Raw genomic sequence first — 27,238 nt, 5'->3', positions numbered from 1 at the left:
ATCCAGGCAGTGGACCATACAGGTGAGTTCTTTTATCTTTATTTTTATTATATATCTATATATTTTTTTTGCTTTTAAATAGAAGTGGTACTTAAACATACTACACCGGTATTAAAGTAAATATGTACAGGTGCTGCTGCTAGTCTTTAAGTATGTGCGAACAAATTTAATTAAAGGCGATTCAGAGAGATTTTCTTAATTTGTTGTATGAATACTCGTATTAGAGGCACGTATGGAATGTAAATATTTTCATGCAACCTAGGTATCAATTCGATAGTTTAAGTGAGGAAAACATCAATCTTCAGCTTTTTAATTATAATTATATATGCAAGTCGATGCTGCACAGCTTTTTAATTGAATATTATCGACTTGAAACAATACATTAAAATGTATTATTATTCTCAACCTTTTCTTGCTGATACGAATTTGTACGTTTTCCTTCAACATAAGGAAATTTTCGTTATGATTGGCAATCACTTCCCCGATCCATTGATAGACTCAGAGCCGCAGGATGTAGTGACTGCAAAAAAAATCTATAAATTCTAAGGTTCCGAGCTTACCTTTCTTCAACCACAAGTCTTTAAGATGGAACTATTCCGACTGCATTTCAACCATTAAAAGCCTTTCATAAAAACCAACTGTCAGATGCGGCTTAAAACTGCAGTTGCCTCCATTTTTATGAAGAGGTGCCTTCCATGTTAGGCCAAAAGAAGTAGTTATACGGGTTATCACCAATAGCTGATGCAGCAATGTTTGCGATTAATTAAGACTCCGAACGTACATTGAGGCGCACGAACCTTACTGCTAACCTGCTTGGATTTTGGGGCTTACATTTTATTCACAAGGCTGGCTGAGTGACTAACAGTAAATGGTGTCGCGCCAAGACGGAAACTGGCAATTGGGCCGAGTGCCCAAATCTACTTTCAGGAGAAATATCTGACGTTAGTACCGTGAAGATCGTAGTTAAGTCTAAGTCTCACATTGGCGGGTTTGAGAGTTTCGTCCTCATAAGCTTTCTGCATATTCCCGATGGCTCGTCAATGCAAATATGTATCCAATATACACCTCCTGCATTACTCACATATATGTATATATGTAGGTATATGGACAATTTTTCAATAACGTCATCGATGACACTATCGATAAATATATTGGAAATAAAAGGTTGACGCTAACGGTAAATGCACCGTTTATAATGTCGATAAATGTTAAAAGGATGATGTCGACATACATACGTATTTATCGAAAATTACTTATGTATATCGATAAGTTTTCCGATAACGGTACTTGTAAACATTGACGTGTAGTCTATCAGACACCAATTTTGCAGATCAAAAAATATATATTCGATATTTATGAATGACCTTTTTTAGATTTAAACTGAAAATTCTATCAATATTTTAAGCACTTATTAATGAAATAGTCATATAAATAAACTATATGTCGAAAAATAGGCGTATTTAGTAATCAATGATATTGAAGCTCGGGAAAAATGTCGAATCTTCGGTGTCTGTCAGACTACCACGTCAGAGGGTTATAGCGAATAGGAGCTCAATGCAATGAAAAAATTAAAATAACAGATTTTTTTTTATCAAACTGGCCTTTTGCAAGAATAATAATTTATGGTTTAATGAAATACCTCCTGTGCGGTCTTTAGTTATGTGGATTAAAATACTTTTTTAGTTCTATTATGCTCTCAGATACACATTATTTCATATCTATAGATAAACAATTTTTTTTTTATCTCAGCAACATTTAAGGATTTTTTTTTTTTAAATAATTAAGGCATTTTATTCTTAGAAGACCACTTGATTGACCCGCTTATTTTATAAGACAGAAGAATTTTACCAAAAGCTCTTAAAAATTATGTTTACAAAAAATATTCAAACGTTTTTTAAAAGTTTATGATTTTACCTCTATGTAGTTGTAACTAACAATGTCAGATAAACAAAATATGAGACTTAATTATTATAAACTTTAACATAACTTTCAATGTTTTCTCTCTTTGTCGCGCACAGAGTCCTGATGCTCGGTGGCCCGGCAGTGGGCAAAAGCTCTTTGGTCTCTCAATTTATGACTTCAGAGTATTTGCATGCCTACGATACAAGTATTGGTGAGTACACAAATCAATTTGCATTAGAATAGCATCTAGGAAATAGGATATACATAAAAATCTCGCGAAAAACTCAGTTAAATACTAAACAGTAAAGCATTAAAAACAAAATTTAAAATTCTTGCCTTACCCTTTTAAATGTATCCATCCGCGCATTTGTTGTCGTTTTTTTTTTTGTACACGCTGCTTACGTAAAAATTTTCACTCAAATTCGAAACAATTTTATGATTTAACTAACTTTTGCTTCGTTTGCTGTTATTTAATTAGATTTCATTCAACTTTATTTGCGGGCGCTTTTAGTATTCATTTAGTGTTCATTTCCCTATGTGTAATTGTCTCTGCTTCTCTCTGTCTGTGTCTGTCCGCTTTTACTGTCTCTTTATCAATTGATTGGTTTTAATTTTCATTTGAAAAGTCAACATACATACATACATACATATTCATTCTCAATTTTATTTGTGTGTGTGTGTGTGTGTGTACGAGTAAGTCCAAGTACGTTCGTCCATCGGAATCCATCATTGAGATTTCGTTCAGCGCTCATAGCCTCTATCAATGTCATTAAAGTCATTTCACAATCAGCAGAGTAATCAAAATCGCTTAACCACTCTATACTTACTACATACAGCCAAAGCCATCAGCTTCACTTCTACCGCCTCACTTTCATCATACTTTAGTTTCACCCTCACTATCAACCGTCCGTACCAACACCTAGTATTCCTACATTACACGCTGTTACCTCTGTTTTCCTTTTTCTCATTCACTTTTTTGTGTTTCGTATGTACATATTCCTAGCTCGGTGGATCCATCATGCCTTCATTAAAATTTAATTCAATTTTCAAGTTTAGTGCTTTTGCGGATTCACGCTTTTAAATTTGCTTACACTCGTACTTTGCTAAATTTTTAAGAATTTTTTTTTCATAATTGATCTTTTATTGAATTTTGCTGCTTTCAGCTTTAATTTTATCTTTAGTTTATTTTGTGTGTTTTGCTGTTCATGTTTCTACTTCAAAGCACACGCCTGTGGAACCGTAAAAATTTCCGAAATTTATTTCCATGGCAGTTATGCAACATGCCACTGGCTATGCAATTTTTCAATATTATTTGATTTTACAAGCTCAGGTTTGGATAGAGCTAGCTGTTTTCGCTGCAACAAAAGTTACCACTACAAATGCATATGCATTAGGGTGGACCAAAAATGCATGTGAAAAAGTTAAGTCGGAATTGTAATGCTCTCCCCCCCCTAATATTATTCTATATCGAAAAATATATACCTTTATTTTTTTGTTTTGAAATCAAATAATATTTAGAGGTCGCTCAAAGCGCTCAAAGGTTTCCAAAAACAAATTTTCGTAGAAAAGGTATAGAATTCTTAAAAATCAATATTTTTCTATCTGAAAACTATGTTTATGTGCAAGAGATTTCCAGTAATAATACCCAATTGTTTATTTAACCATTTTCCATCGCAACTATAATTTATAGGTCCGCCAAAAACCCACAAAAACCCCGAAAAATGCCAATAAAAAAACCTTAGTATTGAAAAATGGTTAAATAAACAATTGTGTGTTAATATTGAAAGTCTCCTGAAGAGAACCAGAGCTTTCCGATCGCAAAATATTGGTTTTAAAGAATTTTAAACCATTTCTACGAAAAGTTGTTTTTTCCCATATAAAATTATTTGGAAAGCTTTGAGCGCTTTGAGCGACCTCTAAATATTTTTTTATTTCAAAATAAAAAATAGGGGTACACTTTTTTCAATATAGAACAATATTACAATTCCGACTGTACTGTTTTTGGACCACCCTAATATGCATACTGCACATGTGGAAATTCATGATGTACTCAAAGGCACTTGGCAAACAAAAAAATAACTGAAGCGGGTTTTTATTTGAGCTATAGCTTTTCAGAAGTTAAGTTTTGTTTATTGCGTTTTTAAATTTAAAATACAGTTCTCTCCCGCATTACAATAATTTGGCGAATACTGTGTTGAGTTTTGAAAATGAAGTGATAGAAGAGGAGGTTCCGGAGGTTTTGGAGGTTCACTAATGCACTCAAACTACACATATATATTTCAGTGTAAGGAAGGCATTCGTTTACGTAGAGTTTCATACGTTAACCAACTTCCGAAGCTTGGCAGCATTAAAAGTATGTTTAAGTGAAGTTAGGTTGAGGAGGCTACCACTTGGATAATTAGGGGATGGTGCTTAGTGATACCACGAAAACACTGAACGTGGAATTTCCAGTGCGACTAATTCCAACGTCTGAGAGCTCGCGTAGTTAGCCAAGAAGTGCGAGTCAAATGTTTCCATCTTCGATTGATTTGGTAATTTTCCATATAAGTTTGACCCAAAAGCCATTTAAGCTGTTTGGACTGGAATGCTTGCCATAAATTAATATATAATTTTTGTAGTTGGAAATATTAATTTAAAGTACCCAGTTGCTCTTCAAAGTTCTAACTAAAGTTGCGACTACGCAAAAAAAACAATAAATTTTTTTTTTCATTGAAAAATTTCTCACTTTGCTTATTTTCGCACATTGAATCCTTTCTAACTCTCATGAAATCCATCATCCCGCTCGCTAACACCGCTAACTGCCTCAAAACGTTATTATTTTCATGCGCAGTAACCTACAGATGGCTGGACATAAAAATTTACCTACTCGTGTACGCACGCGTTCTATGCCAGACGCTGCACTAAAATTGCAAGAAAACTCCTGAAACCAACAGTTAGTCAGCGATTCATTGTTAGTTGGCTGTATGTAGCGACTTCATGTCCGTTGTGTCAGTCAATGCTGTGCGTCTGGTGAACTTGCACAAGCAGAATTATAAACAAGCCTTAATAACTCACCATGTTCACTAAATAATTTGTTTGTATTCTACTATGCGTGTGTACATATGTCTTATATTAGTTGTAATTTGTTTATACTTTTCTGTTTTAGTTTTATTTTTTATTTTTGTTGTTGCTTAAAAGCAATCTGTTCTAATTAAATTTATGTTGCGCGAATCATTCAAATTCAAGTAAACTAAGTGAATTCTCCGTAATTTTGCGATTCCACATTTATTTAGCGCAATTTTTATTATAATTTTGCGTTTGCTTCGAGCTTTCAAATTGATTTGAAATTTTCACTCACCATTTAAATAAGAAGAAATCTGGTGAACAATTGTATTACCAAATAATTAGATATCAACAATTTGCAAAATTTACATAGACATATAACTACCTAAAAACATACATAAATTACGTCAATTTCCATTTCTTCTTCACAATTGCGTATTTACAAATTCTTCTTCTACTTATTTTTTCGTTTTCTTCTTTTATTTCAAAACAAAACTGCGTATCTGTCAACACAAATACAAAAAAAAAAATGGTTCGCCATTTGATACAAAATGCAAAAAATAAATCTATTTCAATTTTCATGTGAACTTCCAAATCAACTATATAATAAAATAAAAAACATGCATCCCAATTTAAAAAAAAAATAACTGTAACATAAACTTCGCATGTAAAAAATAATATTAAAAATAAACATTTAAATCGAATCTGAATAAAAAATTTATAAATCTAACCCAATCATAAAACGTTAAACAAAAAAAATAATATTTCATTTCTTTAATTCGAAAAAATATAATTAAATTACTTATTTGAAAATAAATTTAAAAACGCATAAAAAATGCACCTAAAAATGTGTATTTCAATGTTTTTAAAAATTAAAAAAAATACATGACGTAAAATATTTTTTATAAATTTATATATAAAAAAATACATACTAAAACATATAAACGACGCAAAAAAAAATTACATCAAAATTTCATTTAATTTTAAACATTTATTACTTAATTAATTAATTATTTTAATACTGCTAAAAATTCATTTTAAAATTTAAAAAAAATATGAAAATTATTAATGTAAATCAAAAAAATTTAAATTAATTGACAAATCAATAAATTATATAAAAAAATCAAATCACACATAAAATATTTATTTTATAAATGAAAAAATTAACTATAAACATAAACAAACCAAAATAATATAAATCAAACACTCATCAAAATTTCAAAACAAAATTGGTTTTGTAAAAATGTATTAAAATTGTTTTACATCGTCATATACTATATTTACTATTTAAAAAATTTAATTTTGAAATAAAAAAAACGTAACTTTTCCAAAAAAAAAAAATTTAACCAAACTATATTAAAACGGTAATAACTATTATTCCTAAAACTGATATTCATTTAAAAAATTACCCAAAAAATTTAACTGAAAAATTAAAAAAACTTTTGGAAAAATTAACTAATTTTTAAAATAAAAAATTTAACTAATAAAAATAATACACAAAAATTATATTATGAAATATTCAAAAAAATCAATAAAACATATTAAAACAAAAACTGGCAACTAAAATATGAAAATAATAAAATAAAACTTGCCCCATGTAAACAAATTTATAAAACAACAAAAAAAAAATCAACTCTCTTATTAAATTACAATATTTACAAATGTATACAGATTTAAATCAGCCACCTTTTTCCGCAACTCTAGCAGGCCAATGCGAAATACGTATAGAAATCGAAAAACCCGCTGACGGTAAAGCAATTTACGCTTAACAAAATTTGCATATTAACATATATTTTCTCTTTAACATTTCAAGTAAAATTTTCAATATTCGCTTAATCTGATCAGAGCTAAAATTTCATTATTCAAACAAAATTTGCTATACGAGTATTTTAAATTTGAATTTTCATATTTGCTACTGTTGTTTGAAAACTAAATAAATGCACACTAAACCAACAACACATGCACACACTTAGAGCAACTATCCAAATCAGAGCACTCACACAGCCAAACACAGAAACCCGCAAGCAAACATCCGTCCGCCCACAGTTACGCGAAGTTAGCAAGCAAATTAAAGACGCACTCAAAATGCACAAAAAAAAATACACACACACACACAAACGCATACGCATAGGTAAAATGGTTATCCAAAACAAGAAGCACAACTTTCTTTTTTAAGTGGCCTCCATTGAACCGTTACTTACAAAGTACTATGAAGTCCTCTTATGACACCTGTCTCCACACTCGCTCACAGCATACGAATGTCCGCCCTGCAAAACTTTTCTGCCACACAAGTGTGCTATACAAGTGGCACAGGTCATCCAAATAAATATACATATGTATGTGTGTACATACATGCATGTGTATATTTGTCTAGTTTTGCTATTGCCACACATGCACATACTACTTCTGCTGTGATAGTTTCTCACAAGATTTACTTATTCCTTTAGAAATGTAATGATAACTTCGAATGCCAAACTTACGCACTGAAATTTGTCAGCCATTTAGTCTTCAAAGTTCCTTTTGCTCGTTCTCCCCTCCTTTGCAAGTACATTTGTATGCATACGTAAATAACTTTCTTCATTTGCTTAGTAAGTACATAAACCCACTTTAACTTATTTGCAACGAAACTCATTCAAAATAATATGCCCACACTCAGTTTGCTGTTACAACTTGTATTTAATTTCATCCTCCCTGCCGCATTGCCAGCTTAACTAATTACTGAAAACTGAAAACTGTTTTGCTTATCTTCATTAGAAGAGACTCTCAAAATAACTTTCCCTGATAAGTAGTGTAAATCATTTGCACAAATGCTCACTTACATTTGCAACCCTTTTCAGGCAGGATATTTACTTAAATCCTTCTACGTAGGAAAATAAAAATACCTACACACGTACGCTTCCGTGCGCATATGTGTAATCATGTATGTAGTACATATGTATGTTTTTTTGCACAAGGATGTGAATGTACATATCGTACCTTAAATCACAGTCACAGTCACAACTTAAAATTTATTTTTTTTTTTGCATAAAACAGTGCCAGACTATATGGCTATGGTCCACCAAAAACTTCGACTTCATCACCATATTCTTGAAATGGAAAAATACTAGTATTAAGGGCCGGTTGTTCAATGTCTGGTTATCACTACCGCCCAGTTAAACATCATTATCGACGATTTTTACGTCATGCATATAACAAGTGATCGACAAAGCAGTCGTTGTATTTAAACGGAGCCTCTACCTGCGATTTATATTAACCGAACATTGAACAACCGACCCAAACACTGTATAGACTGGTTTAGTAACTATAACCAAATCATGTGTTGAGAGAAAAATATTTAGCTGACTTTTTTCTGAGTCTACCAGGATTCCATGACTTTATAGCATAGTATGCTGTGTATCATTTATAAAGCATAGGATTTCGTTCTTCAGCTCCGGAATCATAAAGGGCTCATTGGCATAGACCATACTTTCAACGCAGTCCCAGAGAAAGAAGTCCAATTGTGTCAAATCCCAAGATTCGTCGGCCCTTTGCCGTCGGTGTTTCGTCAGATAATGCGTCCTGGGAGCTCGATTCGCAATAGGGCCATTCTTTCGTGCGCTATGTAGCAAGTGGCATCGTCCTTTTAAAATCACATCTTGTCCAAGTCAGTATCATTTAATTCAGACCATACAGATACCCCAGAGTCACCCTAAATGTATGAAATATTTTACCAAAACTTTAAAGCCACTTTTCATGAATTTTCTGATTTTCCGAAATGTTAAGTTTTCCAAGGAAATTAGCGATGCGAATGTATATATTTCTGCATCAAATATATTGCCTCCCAACGCCCCCCAACGCCCCCCGCCGCCCAAATACATACTTACACTCATATGTTGGTAATTATTTTTCTCCATCCATTTTCCAAATTTAATTCGTACTTTGCTCTAAATGACTTGAAAGTTTGCTGCTGTTTTGCCACTTTCATTTATAAAGATCTTGAATAATCTCCGTTTTTTCGTTTTCTTTGTATTTTGTTTTGGGATTTTGCTTATTTTTCCTCTTCTATTTTTGCTATGCGGTTTTTTTGTGGTTTTTTGTTCTATAAAGTGGCAAGTTTTCATGACCAATGCACGAGTAAAAAAAAAATTACTTGTCAATAGAAGACATCCTTCCGCATAAATTGTGTTGGTGGGAGAAATTTCAGACATACCAAATTTCGTACCTGTTACTAGGAAAAGACTTCCATCACCTTAATTTAAACCTACTATATGATGGCAGACAAAGTGGAGGGAAGCGATGTTAAGAATGTGTTTATTCCACTTTTAAAGTCTTTGACTTTGTGATGAACCTCAGTAATAATAGTCGGGGACTAGAAATGTAACTAGTGCTATAACTTGTTCCGAGGCATATCAAGCCAAGTAGTCAATTATCTCTTTAACAGGCACTCCCGATCGATTTAGCGCACAGAGTAAAACAACTTCGTTATATTTTACAACATAATTTAGTCGAGATTTGCATTGCCGAACTAGTTTGGAAGTAGTTAGGATGCTGGCCAAGGCATTGTGGGCAGCTTCTTGGCAATATACAACAGACCCGTATGTAAAAAAAAGATTTCAAACCAATGGTGAATTTGTGCGTAGGGTATAACAAATAGTTCTCAACTAAAACTTGGGATCTTTACGATATGCACAAAACATGGTTTCGCTCTTCACTCAACCACGAGTCCGTTATGGGTATTAGTTTTTTTATGATTACAATAAATATTTATATATTTTCTTTATTTCTCCATTGAACAGTTTGTGGCATTTTTATAGAATTTTCACTTTTTAATACTTTTCATTCACTTTTACATTCATTCTAACCGTAGGTCTCATTGTTTTGATTCTTGTTATCATTACCGTTAATTTTTATCTCACTGCAATCGTTATCCCCTTTTCGGCAATTTCATTAAACACTTCATTGATTTCAGAAGCTGATTACGGATGCGAATAATTGTAGTTCGGTTGGTGGCATTCTTGTAGATAAATATACTTACATATGTGCACTTGAATATATTTACGTATTTACCCTTTTGTTAGGAATACAATTTTAATGCCCTAAAGTAGCCTTTTTCACAAAACATTTTCACTTTCTTACCTAAAACGAAAATTGGTCTTGAATGTAAATAATTATTATTTTAATTAGTTTTTTGACACCTTTTTTCCACCCATTTTACAGGGCAACTCTAGCAAGAATAGTTAAAGGGCTTTTACATGCGTATAACAGGAATTCGGCAAAGCAGTTGATATGTTTGTCGTGAAGTTAACATTAACAGGGAGTCGACAAAAAGACTTTAAGGCGCGCTGTTAATTAGGCTGAGCCACGCAATGAGCGTCTGAGCGCGGTGAGCGGCTTTAAGCGCTTATTGTGTGGCCACTTCAATAATATATTATACATATGCTCTAATTTTAAGCCGCTCGCCACTTTGCTGCTCATTATGTGGCCTCGGCCTAAGGCAAAAACGTTTGAAACAACGGTACGTTTTTGATATTAGTCACCAGTGTTCCGTTGCTGCCTCATTGTTGCCTGTTGTTTCCAAAATTCCTGAGCTGAGCAATTGGTTTTTCTTAAAACTTCAGACCTTTTACTTAAATTTTATTTGAATAAATCGAGTAAAAAATCTGAAATTTTAAGAAAAATCAATGCTTATTTTTTATTTGTACGGCCCAATATCATATGAATTCGCTTCATTTGAATACTTTTTCAACGTAACAACAGATTTATTGAATTATTCCTGGAAAATATAAACCAAATCATTTTGAAATAAAAAACAATGCAAAATGTTGCAATGAAAAGTAAAAAAATATTGTACAGAGTTAAATACAATTACTTTCATATGTACATTAGGGTGGATCGACAAAAAGTGTTTTTCCAGTCCACCCCTACGATTAAAGATATTTTGAAGGCGATCGCAAAAAAAATTTTTTTTTTTTTTGCCACAATTATTACCTTAATCATTTTTTAGAAAAAGTTTCACATTATTTAAAGGCCTTTTCGACAGACTAAAAAAAGTTGAAATTTAGGTATGATGTGAAACGAGATACCGACAGTCACTACTATAATTTGAACTCGGAGTAAAAAATGATTAAGGGAGAATTGTGGCGTCTTCCAAGCCATGAACAACGGTGTACGGCTCATTAAAATCGGACTTAAAATGGCGACGTAGTGTCAAAAAAAGTAAATAGCCCATCGGGGGGGCGTGGCAAAAAAAAAAATTTTTTTTGGGATCGCCTTCAAAATATCTTTAATCCTAGGGGTGGACTGGAAAACCTTTTTTTTTTGTATTGGGACCGATCCGCACTAATGTACATTCATACACAGTAATTTTATATTGAAGGTTTTAAAGTTGCGTATACGCCAAGGAGTATTTCATTTGAAACAAAATATGCACAGCAAACAAATCGAGGAAAATGCGTACATATGTATTTGTATTAAATTATAAATATGTATTTATGACCGTTAAATAGAACATTTCACTCGAATTTCAGTTGAAATTTGAAATGTGCCACTTATATTACCGACGCCGTCTCTAACACTTGATAGCATACCTACCCATGAAAATACCCTTACTACGTTTCCATAGCCATAACTACAGCTCACAAATATACAAATGTACATGTACATACATATAACCAAAAAATATCTATAACAGCGCATATTTAGAACGTTTACATTGCATCTAAATACATACATTATCCACTCTACAAAATTTCAGCTCTTTCACCAAACTCTCAAGCTGCCCATAATTAGTTCAAAACCAAAAGAGAAGCATACTCGCATACATATCCACATAGCCATCGACTATTTAACGAACTTAAAATGCATGCATACATATTTACTCTGTATCTAATCATCTGCGTTTCATACAATTATTGTTTGCTTGTTTTGTGGCATGAATCAGAAATTCCCCAACTTTCGTTCCTTCTTCGCCATATGCATAGTTGTGTAGTAGAGATTCGCATTTATTCTCAGTACAAGTTTTAACGTTTTAAAGTTTTAAAATTTTATACAATATTATACAAAGTGAATACTTAATATAAAATTATTTTTTTTTTTTACAAAATTAAATTTTCCACAGATGATGAATCTGGCGAAAAATCTGTCTCAGTATTGTTAAGTGGCGAGGAGTCCGAACTGATTTTCATCGATCACGCTTACACAGAAATGAATGTAAGTATAATACATACACATACATAATACTAATAAAGAATATGAATAATAGAAATGGTGGCAACCCTCGATATGAATTTTAGCAAATTAATTGTGAACCCCTGTTGCTGCATACTTATATTGCTGCACTCTATGAAACTTACTGGTTACTTACTTATTTGAATTCTTTATATAGGTGGCAACTCTATGGTAAAATATACAAACCTAGATACTGTTATTAAAGCTTTCTTTTGAGAATGCTTCAGAGTGTTTTTATAAGCTTCAAAAATAAAAACATGTTTTAGAAAACTATTCCTTAACGTTTTGCCGTTTACTTGTGAGCGAAGAGCATTAAGGAAAAAGCTCTTAAGTATAGTTTCAATATTTCAACGCTCCTAATTTATGATGCCAGAAAACTTTAAGCAATGTGAATTTTAAAATTATCCGACTACTTTTAATTGACGCTCACCGTGTGGCCAAAAGAACAAATAAACTCATCAAAAACCAGACACAGCCGGATGAAATGAAAATGACGGTCACATCCTTTGGCCACTTGATGATGATGATGATGGCTTCACGCACTTAAGCAGTGCAAACAAAAGGGCAAAACACACACACACACAATGTATCTTAAACCACACCACAGCTGGTCTCATATGCCCTGCAGTGTCTGTCCTTTTAATTCGGTTTGTATGTATGTACATATGTATGTAGGTGTGCGCCTGTGGCTTTCCGGCTGCTTTAACCAACCACACGTCATGCATTTCATTTGAGTGCGTAGTTAACTACAAGCATCGCAGCTGAATTGAATTGTCAGCAAAGCTGCCACTGCTCTTGACCTTTATTCCACACACAAAAAGTGCTGATAAACAAGCGTATGAGATTTAGACATACACATATATCCCCATACATGTACATATGTATGTATGTGGTTATGTATATTTGCTTATTGTGGCCTTATTTGGATTTAAATTTGCTTAAAACCATTGAAGCGCATAAGCATTCCCGCCGGGGGTTATGGCGAACACTTTGCTGTACGTTTCATATTTTTTTATCTTACGCTGAATATAAACAGCTTTTACACATATACATATTGTATATATGTATGTGCATAAATATAAATACATAAATCAATTTTCTATGGTCAATTAATTCTATTTCTACTCCTTCTCTATTTTCATGCCTCACTTTTACTTGGTTTCTTGTAAATGGATTTCGTTTTTCTGTTTGTCTTGCTGCCTTCAATAGCCTGATGATTGCCTATCCAGTTATGATCCGCACGGTTATTGCGTCATTTATTCAGCTGCTGACCGCAGCAGTTTCACTGTGGCCGAACATGTATTGCAGGTGCTGTGGACAAATCAAAATATCGCGCAAAAGGCTGTCATATTAGTGGCGAATAAAGCCGATTTGGCGAGAAGTCGACTGGTGACATCCGATGGTGAGTAGAGAAATATGAATTTGACAAAACAAACTTTTTTTAAAATAAACTCATTAAAATGGCATTGTTGAAAGAATGTAGGCTTCAGAAAAATCTTTGATATCTATTTAAAGAGTTTTGTTAAAAAATTGTGAAACCTATTGCGTGGCATCTCAAATAGTCTTCACTGCACTACTTCCATTTGCATATAAGTAAAAATGATTGCATCCGATTATTTAAGTATTTCCTAAAGCCTCTTTACATAAGTAGTTAATCCCGCAACTTCGATCAACTGCGCATTTACAAGTGTATAAATCGTTAAATTCGTTTGATTGATTTTGTTTTATGTTTTTTTTTTCACACTAAATACATAACTGCGCTGTACTATTTGCCTTCGGAAAGTAGCATAAATGTGATGGAAAAAGCAGTTGCGCAATAAACCGCGCAATTTCGAGCTAAATCACCTAAGATTAAGCTTTTTATTTTCTCTTTTGTGCTTTCTTTCTGTTTTGGTTTTATATCTGAATAATAACTTTATGCGCTCAATCATCTCAATCTGTGGTAATTTGTATTCTTATTCTTCTTCTTTTTCAATATTTTCGTTAGGCCTATGGCTTTGTATACTTATTTGTATTTATGTAAGTTATATTTTCCTTTGTTCTTTCTATTCATCTAATGCCACAAGTAGCATCATATCGCACGCTTAATAATATAGAGAACTAAATCAAAACTTACGTTTTTTGAGATTTCATCATACAATTAATAAGCTTGATAAGAATGATTAAACTCCCCAAAAAGGTCGAAAAGCCATATCTTCAGCCAACTTGCCTCAACAGCGCTCGACGTTGACGATAACACTTTCACCATTAGCATTTTTAAAGAAGTAAGGCTATTCTACCTATTGTCATATACATTAAGCCAAATATTATTAGCCTCGTCACTCAATACAATATTTCTATAAGAAACATTGGGTTGACTTAAAGATGGTTTTGTACCCATTGGCCGAACGTATGGCACAATTGATGATCCATCAGCTATAATTCATGCACCAGCTGCATCTTATAAGGTCGTAGGTCGAGATTTTTACCTAAAATTTTCCCAGATAGTGAAGTGAAGGAAATTTCGAAAAAATATATCTACATATATATGTATGTAAGTACATATTTTAGCGCGGATTAATCAAATTTCAAAAAAAAAAAATGTTTAGCATATTCGAATTCTAAGCAAAAATAGTGAACAAACTATGTATATACCAAAAATGACGTTTGATTGTCCCAATTTTTAAAAGAAAAATCAGTGTATTATAATTATTTCTGAACGAAATTAGCTTTTCATTTAAAAAATTTTGTGTTTTCTTTATACAATATACTGCTTTTTCTATTGAAAATTGGGTGGGTCTTACGTCATGTTTGGTATATAATTTGTACACCACTTTTGCTTAGAATAAATCTTAGAATTCGAAAATTTTGGTCCGAACAGATTACGCCGCACTAATGTATAAATATTTTTTAACCGAGTTTAAGGATCGCCATTTAAAATTTTTCGTCATATATTCGTCATTTACAGCCTGATTTTAACCCAAGTATAACGTTCAAATACTTGCCCACCAGATCTAATTTCTTAGCATCTTCTTCTTCTTATTTGGCGCTATAATCGCCTCATCCTAATGTCAGTGGAATAAAGCTCTCCAAAAAATCATGAAACTTTGTATAAGGAATTATTTCGATTCGAAGACGATTAGATTTTTTCGTCGTATCTTCGGAATATATAGTCTGATCTTAAAGAGAAATATTTCGATTATTCCAGTAGAACTATTTAAATTTTTTTTTATTATTCCGAATGTAGATGCCACCGAAAATTGTAAAAAAGGGAGAAAAAAATATATTTTTTTAGAAATTACCTTGCACAAACCTAATGTACTTACACACCTCTACCGTAATTCAGAACAGTTTTTATTTCTATTTAAGGCCTAATATACAGCTCTCAAGAAAATTCTGAAGAAATATGTTTCATTATTTTTGTGGTTTGAAAAAGTAATTTGTCGTTGCTGTAAATTTTCTTGTAGAAATACATAAATATGCGAGATTTTTTTCTCAACTGATTTAAAGCAAAATGGAAAGAAGAAAATTTTTTTTCTCATTTCTTGAAGGCACTTTTTAGAAACAAATTAAATAGAAAAATAAGCTTGAACACCATTTAATAACCCAAGCTTGCAATCACTCATTCAAAAATTTATCTACACTTCATTTCATACCACAGTTCAACTCCCATTATTCACTTTTTTCTTATATTTTGCTTGACATCTTTTGCAGTGAAATATATATTTTTTTTTTTTAATTGCTGTCAATCTCAAATACCCACTTAGTTAGGTTTGTGATGATTTGTACTTCCGAAAAAGCATTTGTACTGCTATGAACAGAGTTGCTCAACGATGTGACTAAGTATAAATAAATAAAACTCAAATAAAAGACACAGCAAATAGGCCAAAGGCATCATCATTAAAAAAAGGTGTGATATTTCACTGCAATTTGTGCTGTTTCCTTTCAATGGAAGCCACTTGGTGAGATGAAGTGAAGTAGTAACGTCGTCAGCATTACTAAAAGCAGGGAAATTACGCCACAATTGATGAGTGGAAAAGTTTCTTGCGAAGCAGACAAGTTTTTCATTCGCTGTCTACTTTATTTATTTGTACAAACGTGACAAAAGTCGGACGAGTCGGATTGTTATATGTTTGCTTCTTACGCACATAGTAGTTATATATTTATGTGTATACATACAAACAAAAACATTCCTTACATTTTATTTTCATTATTTCTTTACTTTTGCAAAGTAATTGATTCAATAAAAAGTACTGAGACAGCACAAAAATTCTTCTCGGTGAAAGCTACTTACTTTGTTTGTCTCTTAATGGCCTTTTAATAGCCCCATTTCATTTGAAAACTTGAAATCGGTTGAAATATGATACAGTGTTTGCTTTACACATTTTCAAATCCAAACCATGCCACTCAACTTACATCCCCGCATATACATATATGAACGTATACACGTATATTACGTACCAGCACATCGCGTCTACCCTCAATTGAGCACACCAGTGCGTATGAGCAACTTATATATATTTCGCCTTGATTGTATTTTTATAACGCCTACCTTAACCTTCACCTACTGTTTGTTGCCTGTTGCGGTCATTATGGCTAACATTATTACACTTTATTCAGCATTTAAGTTTACTTTTTTCCATTTCATTGCAACATTAATATTATTTTTGTGCTACTTTGTTGTTTGTGTTTCACTGGATGCAACGCACTGACTGAGTGACATTGTTTGCTTTTAATTAAGAAGCAATTTCAATAAAACGTAAACAACTTTTTGTTGCTATAATAAAGTGTCGTTATATTGTTTTTTTTTGCAAATTTTTTTTTGTGCTTTTACTTTTATTCCGTTATTCTCCAGCTGCAGTAGAATATTTCTTTATGCTAACGCAAAACTTTCTAAGAACAAGTAAAAAGGCAAGGTGTGATTAAAAATTAAATGAGCATAAATTATTGCCACCAACTTTAGTAAGTAGTCTGCGGGAAATTAGGTGCAACAAGCAACTTTAGACTTAATTATTAATTAATTATGTTGGCTGGAGTTTTTTGCGTAGAATATTAAATGAAACGCTTGAGGCTGTTATTACGCGTAGAAGCTGCAGATAATTTAAAATATGAAAAAGGCGGAATGTAAAGTTGATTTAACTTTTGGAATTTAAATTTGAATCGTAAAAGTTGTGTATATACAAATATTTTTTCTTTGGTTATGGCTTTGCAAACAAAAGCAGTCAGAAAAAGTATTTATTTTTTATACTCGTTAAAGCAAAGTCAAACAAAATCATCAAAAACATAGACGAATTTTTAATTTTTTGCACACTACGGTTTGAAAAAATCTTTATTAACATATGTATGTCATTATTCAAAATAAATATGGTTGTTAATAAAAATTAATACTTAATGAGCTTAAAGAATTCTTTAATCCTATGTTTCCGCATAATGACTTTTATGCTCTCAAAAGACGGAAAGTAATTTTACCCAATTGCCATCTGTTGACTGCATTTGAATGTCAAAGTGAGCACATATACATACAAATTAAGCGATTTAATGAAGCCGAAGCAATGCCATAATTGACATTTATAGATTAATTTATGCGGGAAAATTCAGTATGCGCGCAAAGTGGATATGTTTGAACTTTTTTTCTTAGGTATGTCATACAGTTGCGGTGATTATGTACAGCTGCGCGTTTGGGATTTTATGATATTTTTTTTCGCAAAAGTGCGAGTATGGGTAATAGTCTATAAACTTTTTATGGCCGTATTAAAAACTCAATTGACAATTGCACATGCTGCATATAAATATACATACAAGAATTACAATACAATACAAGAATTTCGAAATTTGCAGAAAAACTTGGCCAAATTAATGTTTCAACTTTTTTATGGCTGCGAGCATTATTTGAAATGAATATCCGATAATATTTATTTAGACATCTTTAGCTTTAATAGTAACCTCTCCATAAATACATACATACATAAAAATATGAGTATTTTTTCTCATCTCTTTGAGAGCTATAAACTAAAAATTTTCATTTTATTTTATCCTTTTTCAACATCTGTATACATATATAAGTGGAACAAACTTGATTGATTTTCTGTAAACGCTGGAATTTTATACAACCGGAAGCAAAAATGTTTTGTTAAAAATGTTAAATGAGTTAGTTGAATTTTACAAACCACAGTCTTTTATAAACTTTTAAGTAAAAACAAGAGGCCAAAAGTTATAAATTTTTAATGGATAGTTTTAATAACTTTTTTTTTTTTTAAGTCTTAAACGTCTTTGGTCTTTTCCTTTTCATCTTGAATCAAACCAGCCATGGCCAATTTTATTATGTGGTGGAACACACTTGACCAGAGCTTCATCATCAAGCAGCTGGAAAGGGTGCAAAGAGTCACCTTAATTGGAATCACAGCTACTCTGGCGCTTAATGCCATTTTAAATGTTGTGCCTATAGATATAGCAGGCAGGGCGGTGAAGGATTCCTTATCAATCGCATCGAAATACTCCGCTATTAAGCTTATTTTGGTTCCAGGTCACAGCGAAATCGCTAGAATTTGCATGGCCGTTGAGCTGGCAAGACAGGAATTGAGGAAATGCTTCCGGATAGAGGAGGTCTGGGGGCTCCCCTGACTTCGTGTAGTCTGCTTCTGGACAGATGCACATTTAGTCAGCTGAACGAGCGCTTAGCGAAGACCTTGGAATATAAGGTGGCAAAATACTTCTGGCCGCGAGTAGACCGGGGCGGTCTGGGGAGCTCTTGAGACTAAACAAGTACATATCTCGCTATTTATGGGAATGCCAACTAGTCATTTCGACCCTTACTGCACCAGCTGCATGGAGGTAGACAAGGTGGAATCATCTCCACAATTGCTGCTCTGGTTCTCTGCGAGCCTACGGTTTAAGCACCCTGGGTCGCACTTTTTTCACACTCCCGACGAGCTTCTCAAAATGGGCATCATCAGTCGCTTCAAGAGCTTCGTTACGAGCACGGAGTGTTTCTCTTGCAAGAAGCCATAGGTGTCGTCATTCTGTCCTTTACCCTCCCCTCCTTGTCTCTACGCTCCCCCTCACCTTCCGGCCTCTCTGCGTCCTCTTTCCTTTCCTCTCTTAGGGACATCAAAACGGGCGGCTTAGTCGTGTCTAAGTGTGCTCCATGTACGGAGGCAGCCCACTTACCTAACCTAACCGAACTCCGTAGTTATGAGCTTACAGGAAGGCAGCATTCCTAACCTCGTGCAAGTGTTGCAGAAACAAGGTTCTAAACTGTGGACCCTTGCATAGACGCAGTCGATATGCACAGACAGCAGTCGATATGCCAGATATGACCACTTTTCTGTGATTTAGTTCGTTCGTCTTCCCAGTTTGGTCTGCTTGCGAAAAATATTCTAATTTTTTGCTCAAATCTGTACCATGGAAGGAATCCATCAGCAGGTCGTTTCTTTCTTGATGACGATATGATTGGAGGTGCCTCAAATGCCGCAGTGTAAGTAGTTCTCATCCCACCGGAAATCCACTGGGGTACATCCGTACAACCTTGACTTTATTTCCGAAATACGCATAGATTGCTTGTGAAATAAATTTTACGGTGCACTAATTTCCCTGCCTGTACTCATAAAATATCCACATGAGGCCAGAGTGCTTATGCGTCTCTTTTAGCCTTTCCGTTATTTATCAAGAGCAATTAAATGCGCAAGTTTCCCTCAATTCTCAAGTCAAATAAAACTTCTATAGAATGCTACTGTACGCGATCCGGCTGCTTCAATAAAATTTCAGTTGTAAAATTTTTGTGACTTTGACATTGGCGATCAGCTATAAACAAGAGCAATGCAATTCGAGCCGACAGAGGTAAGCACCATTTACATATGTAGCTACTTATAGCCACCGAATTCGCAGTTGTTAATGACGCAGTCACAGTTAATATAAAATAACAAAAAAAAAAAGTGTTATAGACTTTCGTTTGCGCCATTTAAAGTTGATTTGTTGCACAGCAGACTGTGCGTCACGCAAGGCAGCATTGAACTGTTCAAATTATTGCAAATACATTTGCGACCACCTGTTACTTAAATAAGCACATAATTGAAAAGTTAAAAAGCTTATAAAATTTTAGCCATTTTAAGTACTGCACACGCTTGTATATGTACACACTCGTATATCGCCTATTTTATTGAACCAATTAAAATTGCGAAATGATTTTGTTGTTTAATTGCAGAGGGCAAAGCCATGGCCACCGCCTATGATTGCAAATTCATTGAAACCTCTGTGGGCATAAATCACAATGTCGATGAGCTGTTGGTCGGTTTGTTGTCGCAGATACGTTTGAAATTGGAAAATCCGGAAAAATCAAGGTGAGTGAATGACGATAAATATCTAAATGAATAAAACGAAACTGCCACACTTTTGCATAATTCAATAAAAGGCACGTACAAACACATACCTACATACATACACACATGTGGCGCAAATCAATTTTAATTACATTGCCAAAGCCAAAGGTGACTGAAATAGTAATGAAAACAATAAAGGTCGATTGCAGCAACAGACCAACAGATTGCGCCAAAGTGCAATGAGCACAAATGCCCGACCGGCGAGAAAGCAAGCAAAAACAAAACTGCACACACTAACAAACAACAACACTGGTGCATTAGCAAAAATTGAAAACGAAAAACGAAAATAAGCTAAAAAGCAAATGGCAGAATCATGACAACAATTAAGCCGATTGAACAGCCGTATGGCAATAGTCGCAACGCCTGAACGATTCATTGATTGCGTGCCCAGAAGGCGGCATGAATTACCCACACGTTCAACGCTGTGGCATTCAACATAAACAATAGCACAAGCACTTCCTTGTTGGTATTTCGCTATCTACAAATGTTGCTGCCGCTAAAAGCATTGTTGCTTTCACTTTGATTGTTTTGCTTCTAAGCAAAGCTGCTTGGTATTTTTTTTTTGTGCTGTCACTTTGCTGCTTCAATTCTACGTTTTACCCTTTCATTCACTTTTATTACGTGTTGTACAAACATACCTACTTATTTACTGTTTCTACTCTTTTTCGCCTTCTTTGCAGGGATCTATTCCGTAAACGTTCGATTCGTAAGTCTAAGCGTCGCGCCTGCTCACCACTCAGCGGCGCCTGCCTAACCGGCGGCACTAACCCCAACTCACCGCTGGGACCAATGAATAATGTCATTTCCGATGCCAATACACCGCCCGGCAGTGCACAAAGCAGGTGAGTGAGAGATATGTCAAAAGATATGTTGAATACTTAGGCATATTTAGTTATATGTAAGTTAAAATATTAGGGTGGTTCTTTTTGTGTAAAAACTATGTTTTCGCAATTTTTGAAACACAAACGTAGAAACAGATGTAAAGATTTTCAAGCTTTAGGTTTAGTACTGTAATTTATTTTGTTTTAAATATATCGCACTGAGGTGAGGTTTTTTAGATATGTGGAGAGTTATGGTGAGTTTGCACTTTTCTTATGAATACCCCAAATCACTATAGAGAGTTTTCACTCTCTGCGTCTCTCCGTAAAAACTTTACGAAACTAACAAAAGTTTTCGCCCCAAAGTTTTTTCTAAAACTTTGAGTAAAATGAACGCTAAAAAATTAATAAGGCCTGCCTCTGTAAAAATGTAATTGAAATTTGATCAGTTCCATGGTTTTGGAACGAGTTTAGGTTAGTCTCGATTGTAGTTGCTGCTTTCATCCTGGAGTCAGATACACCACATTTCGCTAACACTGGAATCATCCCAATAATAGCTACATATCAAATGATTCTTTATCGGAAAGATATCTTTCCTAATATAGGCCTCAAAGCCGATCTTTTTTAAGGACCTTACCAGTTCAAAACAGTTTTTCCACGGGGTTTTTAAAACCTGCAAATTAAGAACTATTTTGTTTTTATCAATACGGTTATTAGGGGCTTATTATTGGATAATTGATGTACATTAGACTGCATCACCAAAAAAAGTTACGGTATTCGGAAAAATAATAAGATTTACGTCAGCTGGACCGATTAGAAAATACCTCCAAAAATGGAGCTTTTATGAATAAAAGAACTTTTTTGAACAAAATCCCACTCAGATGACAAAACAGTTTAAGCTTAAAAGTCTGCATAAAAATATATGAAAAAAATTTTTAACAAAAGCATAGAAATGGGAATTTTGATGTTATTTTTTAACTTTTTTCAAAGATGGGTTTTTTTATTCATAAAAAGCTCCATTTTTGAAGGTACAGTTCACGTAAATCTTAATATTTTTCCGAAATATTTTGGTGCAAGTCTTAAAATATACCTTATAGATTTTATAATTCCAATGGGAACACAGTACCGTTTTTTTTTGGGGGGGGTGATGCAGTCTAATGTACATATCTGAATGCTATGCCGAATTTCCACTAGGCATTGAGATGACAAAAAATTGGGGGCATTTTAGAAATGCCTTTGAAAATGAATTTAATTACTATTTGTTTGTTTGCCATTTAATGCCAAGTGGAAATCCAGCATTAGGCGTATGTGTATTTATGTTTCTCCTACAATCACCAATTTCTACACATACTACGTACAAACATAAAACTAATAACATCTTGCATCTCTCTTCCATCTCTTCCAGCCCCCGCAAATATCGTGGCTCTCGCACATCGACCAGCCTAAAAGTTAAAGGTCTCTTGGGACGTGTCTGGGCACGAGACTCCAAGTCGAAGAGTTGCGAAAATCTACATGTGCTGTAAGCAGTTAGCAGCTGTATTTAAGCTTACAGCCAACTTACTCGCTGTTCAACGTGTGAAAGCTGCATATTTGTTTTGAATGCGTGTGAATAGAGAACTACATACATATGTATATGAAGTGTAAGGAAAACATTCGTGTCGAGAAAAACGTTGGACCAAACTAACCAAAGAAAAATATTTGCCATATTTATAAGCTGTTCTCACATAAAGAACTGCATACTATAAGAATTTAAGTGAAATGTGTGTTAAATATGGAAATGGTATGCGACTAAAAATACGAGTATAAAGAATGTAAGAGAAAATATTTCATTTTTATTCTGTAAATAGTAGTATTGTGTTTTTTGTATCTAAATTAAGTAAAAATGTCATCTATCATTGTATTACACACATATGTCTATATTTCTTCATCAATAGTATTTAAAAAAAAAATAGCAGTTGTAACGGAAAAATAATTACTTCCATACACAAAAAATATTTACATGTCTATATGTTCGCGATCATACACGCGCACTTTAAATGAAATATTTTTATTTTATTTTTCATTATTTATAATTATTTATAAAAATATATTTTCTATTCGTAAGTTGACTGTATAATTGTGTAATGAAAAAATATATATTATTTTATTGGAAACCCAAATTTGTGTTCAGTTCTTTATTTAATTTCATTAATTTATAATTATTTTTTTTTTAACTTTTTATTTCATACAGAAGTTTTTTCCTTTGGTCCTTTTTTATCGAAATGGTGTCATTTAAACGGAATATGCGCAGACAGGTGTGGTTTTGTATGCCATTCAACCAAAGGATAACCCAAAAATTGGACAGTTTAATAAAAACATAGATAAATAAGTACCATATCCGTCAAAATTTTTAGGCGAATAATTTTTTAGAATTTCGTACCAAGTTTTATAAATCTCTTGCATTTGCTAGGGCACGTAATTTTTGTAATTGCATGTCAATCACTTAGTCATTAAAGAGTAAGAAATAGAAAATTTGCAATAAAAATTTCAATAGTAAGGACGATTATAAATGTAATAAATTGTACTCGTAGTTAGTACCAAATAAATGCTAATACATTTTTATCAGATCTATGTGAAATGGAGTTGGGTTGCCAAGTTTTTATTTGCACAAATGTGGTGCAAAATACTTAAATCTCAACCTATGGATTTTCGTATCTTTCAACACATGCGTGGCATTGAAACAGAGCATGCCTTAAGGGTCCTAACTCTCCGAAAAATCGAAGTTTTCAGCCATCCCGTTTAGAGAACAACGACAGTTCTTTACGATTTTGAAGTTGGTCTGATTCAGCCCACCCTAATGTTCAAACTGACTTCGAAAAGCATACGACTCAGTAACTCATCACTGTTTCTTTAGTTCAGTAATAGTACATACAAGCAAAATATTGAAGAAATTAAATATTTGTCATAGCTCAATTATGCCACCTCACTCAGATGACTCATTCAAAGGAGCTTGAGTTATAGGATCGACTTGTAAAAATTCTCACTGGGGTACCGCGTAGATGTCTGAAATTAAGATATTACTGTTATTTCTGCCTGAATAAGTAGTACTGCAAAGGTCTGGTAGAGGGTACAACCGAGTTAAGCTCGGCTTCTTTGACGCACACTACAAGCGCCGATCCTGTTCTTCATCGCAGCGCAAAATAAAAAAATACACGACTTCTTATTTTCGATATCCTTAAATTCTGGGGGTGGCTGGAAAAAAATGTTGCTACCCTAGTGTACAAACATATCTACAGTGACTGAAAAAAGTAACCAGGTGTTGATTTTTTTTACATATTCGTAATGTTTTTCGACTATCAAATTGTATGCAAACCCAGATCTGTTCAAAAGATTCATAGTTAAAAGTTCAAATTTTTGATGAAAATTTGTTCAAGCTTGGACCATATTTTTATAGAAAATAAAATAAACTCGAAAAAGGAATATTTAAAATAAATCAACACCTGGTCACTTGTTTGAGTCACTGTATGTTTATTCTGCAGTGAATTTTAATAAAACCAGTTGCATTTTGTAGCAAAACAATTCGCCTTGGTTGAAGAAAATGTATTTAAAAAATAAAAAATCCGAAAGCTTCATAACTAGTACACCCGGTACAATGTACACACCAGCTTCCTGTTCAGACATCTCCATTTCTATTATTTTCTAGAGGCTTTTTTGCACCTGAGCACTCTTAAGTATATTTAGGTATTTTAAAATAAATGTGTTCGAAAACGAAAGCCCGAAGCTTGATTAATGCACACGCAAGCTACAGGGTGTCCATAAAATTTTTAATCATTTTTAAAATGTAAGTAATTTGAAATTAATAAACATAGCTAATAATACATTCATATATGTACATTGTACAATAATAAAATAATTTATTTTGAAGATAAATTAATTAATTTCTACATTTCATAATTTTCAAAAGAGTAGAATTTACTATTTGATTGCAAAATCAACGTCAGATGATGAGAGTTAAATCCCAGTTGGGTTCTAAAATCAGAAATTAATTTTTGTGAATATTACGGATAGGGAATATTCAATATAGCTACTGCTGTATTCCTGAAAATAGGGCTAATAAATCTCTTAACAGATGCGCACAACTCTGGCATCCCTGTTTTTTTTTTTTTTTGCATTTGGTTTAGGTGCTGGCCGTATAATAAGCACGGATTCAAATAGGCGAGCATATGGCAGCGATGGCCAATATAAATCCTCTATATAGCCTCCCCTGGTACGAAATGTATGACATATATAAAGTCGGTAGCTTTTAACCCTGTACTTCAGATTGCGAACAACACCAAAAAGGAACTGGAGACAGGTGGACTTAAGTCCACCAATGTCCCTATTACCAAAAAAAAGGAATGACAACTTAACTAGACCCACCTTGGCAAGGACAGAAATTGAGATCTGAGAAGAGACGATAAGTAGATATAAATTTAGTAATCACAGCTACTAGTAGGTCTATTAACTCTCGACAAAAGGCCTAATTGGAACTCCCATCTCTCGAATATTACCAACAATGCTACAGGGCATTTATGCCTATCTGAAACTAATTGATAAAACTTGGGGTAAATCACCAAGGGTATTTGAATACGCTTATAAAATTCGTTCTTACATATGCGGCGCTGTAAGAAAGGGGGTCCCCCCTTAAGCATGCTGCACCGACTGGTGGGCTTGGCCATCACAGGCGCTGTGCGGATCTGTCCTTGGTGTCATGAAATACATACCTCTCATGTCCATCTTTTGCCCAATGCGATCAGCATGAAAAGTGTAGATCGTCTACAAACTCAAAATTCCTAAAGTGGGTTGCTGTTCAGCGGTAATATCTACGATTGACGGAGGGTCCAAATTATGGTATACCGACGGATCGAAGATGGACGACAGGAGTACCGGGGCAGGCGTACTTGGACCAAGATTCTAGACAAGTCTGCCAATAGGCACATATCCAACCACATTTTGGGCGAAAGTCTTAGCTACCGAAGTGTGTGTTCGCATAAAAAATAAATTTTTGAAAACGTGTCGATTTTTTGGCGGTTATGGCTCGTTATGTCGGATAGTTAGGCAACGTTAAAAGCCTTATACTCATTTTACACTACAAAAATTCTCTTCGACCATCTGGGAGCCCACGATAGAGTAACGCTGTGGTGGCTCCCGGGACATTAAAGGCTTGAAGGTAACGAAGCAGTTGTCTGGGAGAGTCTTAGGCCGCTTAATGACTACCTTGAATAAAATGAGATTTTTTGTAGGAATGCAGGGTTTTTGTCGTAATAATAAAAATAATAGTTTTCACTCTGTCAGTTCTCTCGAAACAAGTTGCCAGTGATGGAAAAATCTTGAAACTATTCAATTTATTTTAATATTATGATTTTAGTTTCTCATTCATTTAAATAACTCAATGAATAAAAAAATATTAAATTGCTTTAAACATAAATATAGCGAAAAATTACATAGAATTTAGAATCACAGTTCCAAAATCGGTAGTATTGGAGAAAGTTTTAAACATCGTGCATTTTTTGTACACTTATAAGGCGAAATTATTAAAAAATATTTACAAGAAAATATAAGTATAACATTTTTTTTTTTTAATTTCTTGTTTAATAGTAAGTGATTATTAAGTAACGCCCATGCCTGTCCGTCCCGGATAACGTTTTTATGGTTTCTGGGTAGCAATTTTGTGTAAAAAAAAATTGAATTTTTAAATTTTTAAATTTATAAACCACCACTTACTTTAATATTAAATTTCTAGGATATTAAATTTTGTAAAAGAAAATTATACATTTAAGTAAAAAAAATTGGCATTGACTTTATAAACATGTATAATAAAACTCGATTTTTCTGTAGAACAAATAAGAAACCGAAAAGTAGCGAAAAAGCGAATACGAATATTTTGTACGAGCTTCA

The 27,238-nt window shown here is 33.5% G+C and overlaps 1 protein-coding gene across 1 annotated transcript; it reads left to right on the top strand.

The window, feature by feature from the left end:
* Positions 1-6: 6 nt before the first annotated feature.
* LOC108366950 (GTP-binding protein REM 1-like) lies at positions 7-23,481 on the top strand. The gene is made up of 7 exons (XM_017621447.1): positions 7-22; positions 2,019-2,113; positions 12,041-12,132; positions 13,360-13,552; positions 20,330-20,465; positions 21,185-21,346; positions 22,728-23,481. The coding sequence occupies exons 2-7, from the start codon at positions 2,026-2,028 to the stop codon at positions 22,843-22,845; spliced, it is 789 nt and encodes a 262-aa protein (XP_017476936.1). The 5' UTR covers positions 7-22; positions 2,019-2,025; the 3' UTR covers positions 22,846-23,481.
* Positions 23,482-27,238: the final 3,757 nt, after the last annotated feature.

This window comes from Rhagoletis zephyria, unplaced genomic scaffold (genome assembly GCF_001687245.7).
Source record: "Rhagoletis zephyria isolate East Lansing unplaced genomic scaffold, Rhagoletis_zephyria_1.1 Rzeph_scaffold_02464, whole genome shotgun sequence".
NCBI classification, from domain to species: Eukaryota; Metazoa; Arthropoda; class Insecta; order Diptera; family Tephritidae; genus Rhagoletis; species Rhagoletis zephyria.
The sequence above is the reverse complement of the archived record's forward strand: the minus strand, read 5'-3'. Positions and strand labels throughout refer to the sequence as shown.